Here is a 13,087-nt window from a genome sequence, read left to right as displayed (position 1 = left end):
AGGCAGCAGTAGCATCATCTTATGCTTGCAGACAATACACACATCACACGGATGCAATGCGTGGCTAGGACAATGTCTTCAGAGTCAGCAATAATTTGTTTTGCTTTTGAAAATCATAAAGAATTTTTTTGCAAGAAATCCAGTAAAAAGAAGCACTCTGCGGATTGCAAATCAACTGATGTGTCTGGCACGACTTTCTACCGACATGTTCAAAGAAAACCTAGAGAAATGTAAGTTGCTTATTATAACTTTTAATACCAACTTAAATCCAAATAACTTAGGGCTGGGTGATATGACGATATATATCAGATTTTTGTGTGCATACTATGGACGTCACAATTCTTAATATAATATTGAACCGTTCGGCACGGTTGAATATCTTGAATACACTACAATGCGTTTTTTTTCTTTTCGTTTTTGCATTTATTTAATTATTTTTTTTCCATTTGAAATATTTCTCTCAGTTTATTTTGGCTCTGTTTGAGTGTGCCTGTGAGTCTACGCGCTGATATGAGCCTTGCTGGTTAAACTTTCATTTGCGTGCTTGTGCACTGTGTTAACATGCGCTGAGCGTGCACTAAAAGCCTGTCAAACACACGTGATTACTGGACTAAGTAGTCTTACTGCACTAATACTGTCAAATACACACAAGGTTAACATAAACACAGTCAGTTATGTCTAAAGTGAAAGTAAAATCGGCGTGTGTCTGTATATTAGATGTGTGGAGGTCTTAAATTGACAGCAGCGCAGCCTATAGTGAACACGCTGTCGCTTGTCCTTAAAGGGACAGTTCACCACTAAAATTATGTCATTATTTACTCACTCTAATTTTGTTCCAAACCTGTATTCATTTCTTCTGGTGAACACAAACAGTTGAATGGTAGCCATTGACATCCATATTATTATTTCCTACAATGGGACCAACTGGTTGGTTTCCGACATTCTCCAAAATATATTTTATGTCCAACTGAAGAAAGAACTTTATTCAGGTGTAAAACAACTTGAGCGCGAGTAATCGATGACAGAATTTTAATTTTTGAGTGAACTATCCCTTTAATGTTAATAAAACAACAAAAGACAAAGAGAAAATCACTCACTCACTCACTCACTCCTGACTAACTTTAGTAAATTTAATAAGAATCACTGTACATGTAATACAGTGAAGTTTGTTTTATTTTACACGTAATTATTTTATTCAATTTCTATAGTATTTATTCTTACTTGAATAATCCTACTTGAGAAAATATATCATTATCATGAAATAAGATTTTAATATCGCCCACCCCTAAACATAAGAATTTGGGGATACCAGAGGCATTAAACAATTTAAATACAATAAAACAGGTTAATTTGTGTTTTTCTTGCACTTGTAATTATAAAAGTTCTGCATACAGTATATCTATGTCCATTCTAATGGTTTGAAACCATTTTTGATTGGAAACTAGTTGATCTGTTGACAAAATAAAAATGTTAAATGGCAATGGCTAGATGTAATAGTGGTATTTTTTGTTAAATTTTATATTGCCATTGGTTTAATGGGTTGAAAGGTTAAAATATTAATAGAAGATAAAAATTTACAATAGCAATTTCTAATCTTTTTTCAATTTAATTACACTCTGGACTCGGGCGGACTCGACTCGGACTCGGTCGATAAGAACTCGGACTTGAGTCCAACTCGGCCCCTTTTGGACTCGGACTTGGACTCGGACTTGATTGTTTAAGACTTGGACATTCTTGTGTAGTTTCATAGGAGGAAGGATTTGCAGTTTTAGGAGGGGCCACATTTGAAAATTCCTATAGCATTCATATAGGAGCAGGGGCGATTCTAGGATTTTCATGTTAGGGGGGCTCAGCCCCAGTGAGGGTATGAAAAAAAAAATTGGTAAGACTTTAGTTCAGGGTCCAATTCTCACTATTAAATAGTAGCTTATTAGTATGCATATTAGGATATTGGCTGTTTATTATTAATTATAAAGCACATATTAATGCCTTATTCTGCATGACCATATTGTACATCCCTTAATCATACAATGTAGGCAGGTTTATAATCACTGAGATCCCAAATGTGTGGTTAGGGGGGGCATGGCCCCTCGAGAAAATGTTGATTTCTATGATCTACATATGTGCATTTTAAGATGTTCTGAACGGCAAAAAATGAGATAACAACATCTTGAAAACCATGTCAGTGGGCAGATATGAATCATTTTTGTAGACATGTTAATTTACTGAAGGCTAACAGGAAAGCTGGGTAACTAAATTTATTAAATTAATTCACAATATGCACACATTCATTACTAATATTATGCCCAATACAGACTGAAAAAAGCTGAACTTTTTTATTTAAAGAGAGCTACACATGGAATGATTAATTTACAATATGCACACATTCATTAGGCTACTATTAATCGTATGCCTAATCTGAAGAAAACTACTTTGTTAATATTTCTTGTTTGTTAAATGACATAGGCCTATTTCAGATCAAAATGGCGAAATTAGACAAAAGTGTATTAATTTGTGTGAATATTTTTGTCATTGTTTAACATTTCTGACTTACAGAAGCAGCTGTCAAATATGAAACGTTTAGTTTAGCTACATATCTCTCACTTGACGTCGAGTCGCGCTGCTAAAATTTGCGCTCAGCCTCAGCAGCTTCTGTGAACATAAAGCCCGCCTACTCTGATTTGATTTCTGACGTGCGCTCTACTCGAAGCTGCTGCGGATTGAAGAACACACTGATAAAAAGACGGGACGAAGCTGAAGCCTCCCGCCACTTTCATATGTTTGAAAGGTTAATCACACATTTTTTTAGGGGGGCTGGGCAGAAGTTTAGGGGGGGCTGAAGCCCTCCTAAAAAGGGCCTGGTGACGCCCATGTATAGGAGTGTCAGAAGTTTGGGATTGCACACCTAAATACGCAGTATTCATAAAAACAGTATGAACAGTAGATGATCTGTCGCTGCTGAGATATTTAAGTGTAGCCCATGAGGCCAAAAGCTGAGGAGCAAAAAAACAAAACTGCAGGCTTGTGGCCGAGCGGCTCTCGAGACAAGCGTCCTCTAAACTACTTGGATAGTGTTAACCAACAGCTAAGCAGCTAACTATGCTTTGTTTTAATTAGCCTCAGCCTCAGATAGGCTATCATGAATGGACTGAACGGCTGACGCATAATATGGCAATCATAACCGGTAATGCTTCAAGATTTTCAAAGTCGTCATCTGATTGGTTGAATTCTACAGGCGCGCGTTTATTAACGGTCCTGGGAACAAAGATGGCTTGATGCCAAACACCCTCATGGAAGAAGATCGCTGTCATGCGTTTTCCTCTGTGACAATGAACGCTCAGGAACTAAACGCTGGATTTTTCAAAAGTATGTAAAGTTCGCGGCATAGGCTATGAGATACGTCCAAGAGTTTTACACAACAGTCTATTACAGCTTCATTGTTAATAGAGAGAGAGAGAGAGACGTTGAGCAAGCGCAGGTAGGTCCTACGCATCTCTCATTTCTCTCTTTCAATATTTAATATAAATAAATGCTATAATTCATTCATTCAAATAAATGTAATCTTACGCACTACTTTATCTCTGCGTCTCCACGTTCGAAAACAATCAATTTTACCCTTCCGGTCAAATATTGTGCTGCAAACATCCATAAAGCTGTGTTAAGTTGTTAATGTTGGCAAATTCCCTTGGTATAAGCAGGATAATCCACGGTTAGCAGTGCATTAAACGATTTTAATGCACTTTGCAGAGCTCCCCATGTCATTGAAATTGTTTAATGCACAGCTAGCCGTGGATTATGCCTTACATAATCAACATTGATATTTAAAATTGGGTTTTGACAATTTAATTGAATAACCGATGACAGCCAAAGTATGAATCCTTTTGTCTATTCAAGTATACATTATACATATATTATCATACAGTATGTATGCATGTAGCAGTTGGGGTGGGTGGCTGACAGTGACAGATGTGAGTTTAATGTATAAAAATTTTGGCTTTCCAATACAAACAGTCTCTGACAAACTGAAGGAAATGCAAAGTGTTGTAACCATCCCCGCTCTCCCCTAAAAGAGATTTATCTGAAAGGTACGTCTATTTTATTACTAGTAGCTATACAGGCATATTAATATTTTATTTGAATATATGTCATAATAGCAACTCTATGAATACATTCTCTTAATTAGCCTATAGGGTTTTAATGAATAGTGAAGATGTCTGAAATGTAGCCTACATCTAAGTCAATGAATTACTGAATAATAACCCCATGAATGCATACGTTTTAAATAAATAAAAAATATGAATCTGTATGCCACTCTGGGCCTTTTGTGCCAAATCTGGGGTGACCATTTTACCCCAAGGGTTTAATTTGATATTTTTTTACTTAAAATAAAAACAATATGTAGGCCTATTAACATGTCCACAAATCCATCATTAACAAATAGACCAAAAAAACTTTGATATTCAACATAATACAATGTCACAGGTTTTCCAGAGATGCATAATTAGTTCAATTAAACTCAAAACTCTTTGGACTAACAATCTCACAATTGTTGATATTCAGTTGATATTCAAATTTTGTACCATCTACGGTCCACAGAAATAAAAATAAGGTCTTCATCTTGCCCCATCTTTCCCTACATTGAAGAGATAAGAGCAGAAAACAGCAAACACACATACAACATCCCAAAGTCAATGGATTTATTTCCGTTGCACTGAAGTTGTTCACAGTAGTTACAAGGGGATACGTTAGCGGCGATTCTATTTTTCCCGCTCTGTATTAATCAAATCCGTGATACATTACAATCCAGCTCTCCCAAAGTACAAAATATGAAGGACAACAATGTGTATTGCTTAGATTACATCTCCACTTATTCTCCGCGCTGTATGTTCCCATAAGTGATCGTGTGTTATGACATCCCAGACCCCCATCCCGAGAGCATGATGCAGTAGAGCATGTGGCGAGAAAGCGCTCACGATAAGGGAGATGAGAGAAAAATGTCAAACTGAAAATGAAGGCTTGATAACGGGGGAAACAAGTCGATGATGAAAAAGGTGAAGGGGAGGAGAAATTCAACATCCACAACATCATGCAAATTAAAGCCCAATGTCGGACATGCAATACGAGAGATAGAGTCAGGAGCAGCAGGATCCCCTTGATGGTTTTAAGAAAGTCGTTTGCCCAAAGTTGTCTATTTACAACATGTGATTTGAGCTCGTCCACCTGTTTTACACGCACAATGAGATGAGTGACAAATATCAATACTTCATTATCCCTCACCCCCCCACCCTAAAGAGGCTAGTCTACATTCTTAAATTACCAGTAAATAATTTAACATATACTACAGGCTCTTTAATCTGGTCAAAGCCGGGAAAGAAAGAGTGCTTCATTCACAAAATCGGATAAGTGTTATCGTACACAAAACACAAGATCCTTCAAACAATCTGACGAGTCGCCCTGATGCAAACAATAAAAATCTTCACCACCCGGTTTTGTATATATAAATATCCCCCAGCTGAATAAATTAAAAAAGACAAAAACACATAAATAAGTTACAAAAAAAGGTCCCTAAAAAGGTCTCTGAATCCTGCAGATGTTTCTCAATAGAAATTAAACACAAAAATAAATAAAAAGTGAAAATTGACATCAAGAGTAACCCTTGAATACATTAAGCATAATTGTCATTCAAATCTAACATTTCATGAACACTACATGAAAGAAAAAAACAAAACAGGATGTGGCAACACAATTCATCTAAGCAATGTCACTCATAGACATTTGTTACATAAGGAATATTTTAGTCTGTACAACAGAATAGATCATTTACTGTGATGCCCCCCCCCCCTTCCCACCCCCGTATCCCAGTCCACGACTGAAGTTCTCCCCATCATTTTTCAAATAGGTTCTCCAAATCTTGTACAGCAATGACACTGAGTTCATAAAATGTTTTAAATTCTTCATTTCACAAAAAAAAGACTACAATGAAAAGAATACAATCCAACAACGGTCCTCGAGGGCAACTCCTCAAACACGTGCGTCATGATGTCCAGAGTTCCACTCGCCATTAGTCCTTTGTAACGATGTCCTGTATGTACGGTTGTGTGTGCATTCGCAGAGAGAGGGGATAGGAGAGAAGACGAGCAAGGATTTAAAAAAAAAAAAAAAAAAAACCCTGAATGTTTAAATAAAAAGATGACTTGTTGGTTAGCTTATTGAGAATTCATAAACATCTTTATTTTAAGGCTTCACTCCAAATCCATGGACATGTGTGGCTGTATGTACAGTAGCTGCAGAAGGAAGGAGTTGAGGAATAGGTTGGAACAGCTCTTGTTGGTGTTTGGGGTGTTTAGATGCATCAGAATGAGGAGTTTCCCTCAGCTGCTTGTACTGAACTTCCTGTGTAATGTGCCCTCCGTCAATGTGCCATACATGAATCTTGTGCAAGAGCAGGACTTGGGCTTTAACACGTTTTCTGGATAATTCCTGGTAGCAGAAATAAATAAAGGCATCATAAAACAGAATTTAACGAGACACTGTGAAGAACAAACAACACTGGAGAGAGAAAAAGTGTGTTTGTATGCGCCTTTTGTAAAGTGTCGGGTCAGTACATACAGTACTTGAATATTCATTCCATTATATAAAACTTTGTAGAGGCTTGGTGGAAACCCACTCGAGTCAACAACACCCTTTCAGTATTCCCCAAGACTGGATTCTTTGATTTATTTTTTTATTATTTTATTTTATTTTAAAACTAGTAATCTAGTATTTCTCCTGGTTTTAAGGTTGTTCCTGTGTCCCAACTGATGGTGCCATCTTGGCTTTGTCTTGTCCAGATGGACTTTTGGAGTCATTAGGCTCAGGCTCGTGTCTCTTGCTGTTGGCATGCTTGGGCGTGCCGGGCGGATGGGACACCTGCCCGTTCTTCTCGTCTGAAAAGAGCTGTTTAATTACGTCAAAGAAGTTACTCAATGGGCCGCCTGGGTGCACAGACGGGAGAAGAGGAGAAGAACAAGAAAACAAGAAAGGAGAGAGACAGAGAACAAATACATGAACAATGAGGATCACAGACGAGGCAAGGTGAGATGATGAGAGGCAGGACGCGACTGCATAAACTGGAGACAATAAGCCATGTATCTGACACGGATACAGAACACATCTGCAGGCATGTTCAACAGTTTGACAGTACGGCTGTATTACTGTTCAAAGGTCGTATTGCGTTAGTGAGTGTCTGTGGCTGAGCAGTCTCCATCTGATCTGTGATCTTCACTGGATGGAATGAAAACTGATGTGACTGTTGATGCATTACAAAGAAATTAATTTGTACTGATGAGGTGCAGGGGTTCAGAAATTGTGTGTGAACATGCATCAATGAAGAATTTAGCAAACACTGTATATGGTAGGCTATAGTAAACACTAGGGGTGAAAATATGCATTGGTACACCTGACAATAAAAATAGTCTGATTGGTTCATTTGTTCACAAAACGGACTACTCTGGTCAAGATGTGCGTTCTTGATTCACTTAAAAGAACCAGTTCCATGTTTTTGATTCACTTACTAATTGGTTTATAAGAGTCATTTGTTTGGGAATCAGACCACACTGGTGACGAATGTTTTAGATTGACTTAAAAGAACCGGTTCATGAAAATAATTTGTTTGTGAATCGGGCTAGGGGCTACACTACTCACACTGTGTTTTTGATTTACTTAACTCTTTCCCAGACGAGTTACTTTTATGAGAAAGCACTTCCCCGCTAGCCTAGAAATCTACACTCTAAAAAATGCTGGGTTGGACTATGGACTAACCCAGCAATTGGGTTGTTGTAACCCAGCAATTGGGTTGTTTAAACCCAGTGAATGGGTCGTTTTAACCCAGCGGTTGGGTTAAATGTTTGCTTAAAACAACCCAATCGCTGGGTTAATTGCTGGGTTAGTCCATTTTCAACCCAACTTGGGTTGTTTCTAACCCAGCATTTTTTTGAGTGTAGATGCACCCTAGCGGCAGCAAATCTAATTTGCAGCCAGGGTAGTCTAGCAACTCTCCATTGGCTTGCGAGCTGGAAAAACCAAACTCTGGTCAGGCCAATCACATCGTGTATAGAGTCGGTGGGCGGGCTTAACATAATGACGGCAGAGTTGACGTGGTTCTGTGTGCTACTTGTAAACAAAGAAGCTGGCGAACAGCGGTCTTTTGAATTGGCTTTGGCCGTGACTCTGGAAGATTTGGAGTTAAGCTTTTCTTTGAGAAAAGAACGAAAAACGGCACTGAAGTCATTCTTAAGAAAGGAAGATGTGTACAGAGTTTTGCCGACCGGATACGGCGAAAGTTTAATCTATCAACTAGCTCCGCTTTAACCTTCTTAGTTACTCTGGTTGGTTGTAGCGATATCCTATTGTGTGCAGAGGGAATTTGAAAGACAACCGTTTATCCCGCCCCTCGGATTGAGCCCTGCCAATGGTGTGTTCCCAGACCCAACATCTTGATGTGGGTCTGGCTTGTCAGGCTACTTCCCCGCCAAAGCTTTCCGTGATTTCACTGTTATAAGGTAGTGGGGTGCTATTACGCATCTTCTGGAAGAGTACAGAATTTCCTGATCAAAACACAGGTGAAAATGTAGAAACAAGTGATAGCATATGTAATCATATGCATATGTAAAATAAAGCAATCATCAACATTAAACAGCATATACATAGAAACTGTGAATGAAATGTTGACCCAGGACGAGGTATAGGACTGTGAAGCTTTGGGGTGTTGATGGACTCAATCTACTCCTGTGTTTTGATCATCATTCTGAATCCGATCCTGATGTAATCTTAGAATAAAAAAGTGATTTTCTCAGCTTTTTGCTGAATGAATCTCATGAAGAATGCATGAAGCTAGAATAAAACAGTTTTTTTTTAGCAGAGGCTCCATTCTTTCTTTTGATATATTGCATGTTCAGATATTCATACAACAAAATGAGAAAATGACCATGAGATTTTTGTGAAAAATATGCGGACGGGGAACAGCTAACTTTTTTAAATAACGCTGGCGGGGAAAGAGTTAAAATAACTGGTTCATAATAGTCTTTTGTTCAGGAATTGCAGTATTTGTTAGATGACCCGACTCATACCTGTCAGGTCTACCCTGGTGAGCTGAATGGAATCATGAAGAGATTTCATGATGTATTACATGACTTAACAAAGAATCATAATTGAATCCAATCATTGTCAGAGAATATATTTACACCCTGGTACATATACAGCTAAATATATTCATGCTAAATTCATCATTTCTGCTGCAAATCAAAGGCCAAAAATAAAAATCACATAAATGGCTTGAAATGTAGTGGTGCAAATTGTTGCAGATTCTGAATACACCTGACGGCCGGCTTAGAAGGATTAACTACACACCCTATTTGACACCAACACAGGCTTGCAAACCATCACCTCTTTTTCCAATTTCATAAGTGGCTGAGCAGCAGCGAACCCGATAACACAGGCTGTAGCATGGCAGAACGTGGCCTATGTGAACACTAGAGTAGATTGCCAGAGCTTGCTTGTCTCTGAGTCTCTCAACACAATCTGGACTCCTCTCAACATCATGACAGAAAGCTCAAAACTACCGCTTCTCTAGAAGCCGTTTTACCACAGCCTAAGAGACTCTCAAAGAGACATGACAGCTGTGGCAGCTTTGAGACGCACAGGACACTGCTTCAGCATTTCTCCTGTGAGCCATTACAAATGTTCATCTCGGTTTAGATTTATGCTGTGTAAACTACTACAGATACAGAAAACTACCAGTACAGCATGGCTATTTTTTTCTCTTATGGGGAATGTTCTGATCTGCCTTTTATGAATGTATAGTTCTGATGCTCACATGCCCACATGGCCACCGCCCATGACCCTGATGCCAGTTCCTCACTGTTCCCTTCTTGGACCACTTTTGATAGATACTGACCACTGCAGACCAGGAACACCCCACAAGAGCTGCAGTTTTGGAGATGCTTTGACCCAGTCGTCTAGCCATAACAATTTGGCCCTTGTTAAACGCGCTCAAATCCTTACACTTGCCCATTGTTCCTGCATGTAACATCAACTTAGAGAAAAAAAAAATTCACTTGCTACCTAATATATCCCACCCACTAACAGGTGCTGTGATGAAGAGATAATCAGTGTTATTCACTTCATCTGTCATAATGTTATTACTGATTGGTGTACAATTGAATAAATAGTAATCGGTCATTCCGAAGAGCTCAGTGAATTCAGGCATGGTACTGTGATGATGCCACCTTTGCAATAAATTAGTTTGTGGAAATGTAATCCCTGCTAGATTTTCCATGGTCAACTGTAAGTGGTATTATTGGAAAGTGGAAAAGTTTATGAACAGCAGCAACTCAGCCACGAAGAGGGGGACCATGTAAATTCACAGAGCTCTTGGCTAAACAGTGGATATATGTCTCAATGTAAAAATTAAACAATAAAATTATATTTGAAGTTATCATATTCCTCATATTTTAATGCAACCAGGTTAAGTCAATATGAATTGACATCATATTAAAGTCCATGCTCATGGCATCTCATGACCTGCGTCTTCATTTAAAGAAAAGAAATTGCAAGTGAGCTCTGAGAACTATTGAGGCTTTATTTATTGTGTGTGTTAGTGGGATTACATTTTGATGACTACTTTATTCCTTCAAAAGGACTATTAATCCAATAGTAAACCCAAAACAGTTTGAGCAGACTTTACTGTTACTTGTTTTAATACTCATATTGTATTTATAGGGACCTACATAAGTAGGTCACACTGAGCGAACTAGTCCCTTTAGTATTCTACCCCTCATTATACAGTGATTCTACAGATGATTAGTTCTACTGTAAAAGTCCCAAATGATCAACATGAAAGACGTGTTTAGAGAGAAGAGGTGCAGAGATGCATGCTAACATAAAAGCTCAACATTACCTTCAAATAGAAAACCTGGTTTAACAGATTCATTAGAGCTGCTGATTAAATGTCTAAATTAATGAGGCCTTTCACCAAAGTGATTCAGATGCAACAATTGACCCACAAAGCAAAGTAGAATGATGCAAGAATTGAATACGGAGAGAAAAACAACATGAAGTATGTATGAAGCTTTCATCTCTCTAGAGAATTTAAACTTTCATGGATTGTCCTATCAAGTGAGATCATGCACACACACTCCCACACACACACACACACATCTGTGCATATAGTTGGTTCACCCAAAAGTGAAAATTCTGTCCTCATTTACTCGCACTCATGTTATTCCAAACCCATAAGACTTTTGTTCATCTTTGTAACACAAATGAAAATTTGAGAGATTTCTGTCCCTCCATTAAAAGTCCATGCAGCCAAAACTTTAATGCATCAAAAGTACAAAAAGAGATCTGTAAAATTTCCATATGAACCAAGCAGTATAATCCAAGTCTTCTGCAAAAACACAAAGCCTAAATTTCATCTATTCATCATTTATAACGATTGCGTGTCTTCTACTTTTTGATGTGCTAAAGATTAGCATTTCGAAGAGGAACAAAAGTCTTAAGGGTTTGGAAAGACATGAGGGTGAGTACATTTTTCATTTTTGGGTGAACCATTCATTTAAAGGGTCTCTGTGTATAAGTGCCACGCATTGGACACGGTGTGTATGACAAAGTGACGTACACCGTGGCAGGAGAGTTAAAATAGACCTCTTACCACCCTTTGAACGCTTTCCTGTTAAAGGAACATGACATATTACTGTAACATGTCCAATCAAATAAAATATTCAGCCTATAATGACATTCTCAATGCACTCCATTGACTTTACAGTAATGACATGAACTCAGTGATTCAACCTTCTTGCACAGATGTTTATTACGTGGCCACATCTGTTGAGAGTGAAGCATGCTGGTGCTCAGTGCTGTGAATGTCTGCTCACGGTCAGTAAGGACAGGAAACTCAAGCTCACGTGCCCATTCACTCAACAGCCGCCATGACCAAGAGCCGTAGGAGAGCATGGGGTGAAGGGCAAAGCCAGGGGAAAGGGATGGATGTGATTGACAGGGTGAGAGGATGGTACGTCTTTAAAGCTACACTGGTGATATGTCGTGATCCTGATAACAGCTCTTCTATAAGACAGTCCAAATGCACAATATAAATAGAATATGTAAATCCTGTTTACTGAATCTTTTATAGAATTAAGCATTAAGAGAGAATGGTTTCGTTTGAAATGGCATCCTACAATACTGATACTATTTTGCAGAATGTAGTCTATACTGTCCACAATCATTTTCTGTATGAAACATGAAAAACATAGATGACCTGTTACATTTGCTAAAATCTGCAGCATACAACCAGAGCACATGTGACAGGCAATGTACCTCAGTATACAAAATGTCCAAATTGATCTTCCATTTCAAGAGAGATGAATGAACCAGTATACCAATACTAGCACACTGTACTGCCTACTATTTTTAAAAGACAGTATGTGAAACAGAAAGCATTAAGGCAGCACACAACTTTTGCTCAGGTTTTGCCTCAATTTTCAGTTTGGACGAGTCAACGCTAGTTGCTTAGTTGATTTTAAAACACATGCAATGAGGCGCATTCTGAGGAAAACTATTGTAATTTTTTTTAATAAAATAAAAACAGAGATGTTAAAAATTGTAGTTAATATTGCTTACATTTAAATTCGCTGGGTAGTAACTGATTACATGTAATCTGGATCAGATTCCAAAAATTAAGAACTTGTAATTAGATTATATTACATTTTAAAATACTCGTACTCAGACTACAAGTTACTTTTCTACTGATTACATGTTATATTTACAATGGCAGTAAGTTATTCATAATTCATTGATTCTACTTCTTTGTTATATTTTAAATTTTCCTTTCATTAAAAGCCTACTGCCTACATTCAGAAGCTCTTCCAGGTGTGTTGAATTGCACACAGACCAGCCACAAGTCATGTGACCATCACTGAAAACTGAGAGCCACATAGCATTTGATCACTGGATTTACAGAAATCATTTCACTTTTAACAAGTGTTTTCTCAACATTGCACCATTGCATATCTAATCAGCTCCACATTGATTAATATTTGAATTATCACTC

The 13,087-nt window shown here is 38.0% G+C and overlaps 1 protein-coding gene across 6 annotated transcripts in view; it reads right to left on the bottom strand.

Annotated features, from left to right (window-relative positions):
* Nucleotides 1-4,683: 4,683 nt before the first annotated feature.
* brsk2b (BR serine/threonine kinase 2b) overlaps nucleotides 4,684-13,087 on the bottom strand; it is a 149,377-nt gene continuing 140,973 nt past the window's right edge. For 4 of the 6 annotated variants that reach the window (XM_079811238.1, XM_079811235.1, XM_079811239.1 and 1 more), the window contains 2 exons: nucleotides 11,690-11,707; nucleotides 6,671-6,974 (listed from right to left, as the gene is read on the bottom strand). In XM_079811238.1, coding sequence (XP_079667364.1) covers nucleotides 6,775-6,974; nucleotides 11,690-11,707 — 218 coding nt within the window. In that variant the 3' untranslated portion in view covers nucleotides 6,671-6,774. Of the gene's footprint in view, nucleotides 6,481-6,670; nucleotides 6,975-11,689; nucleotides 11,708-13,087 lie in introns of those variants that run through there. The other 2 variants (XM_079811236.1, XM_079811242.1) reach the window with 1 other exon arrangement.

This window comes from Gobio gobio, assembly GCF_949357685.1.
Source record: "Gobio gobio genome assembly, chromosome: 2".
NCBI lineage: Eukaryota > Metazoa > Chordata > Actinopteri > Cypriniformes > Gobionidae > Gobio > Gobio gobio.
Note: the sequence above shows the minus strand (reverse complement) of the source record. Positions and strands in the feature narration are given on the sequence as shown.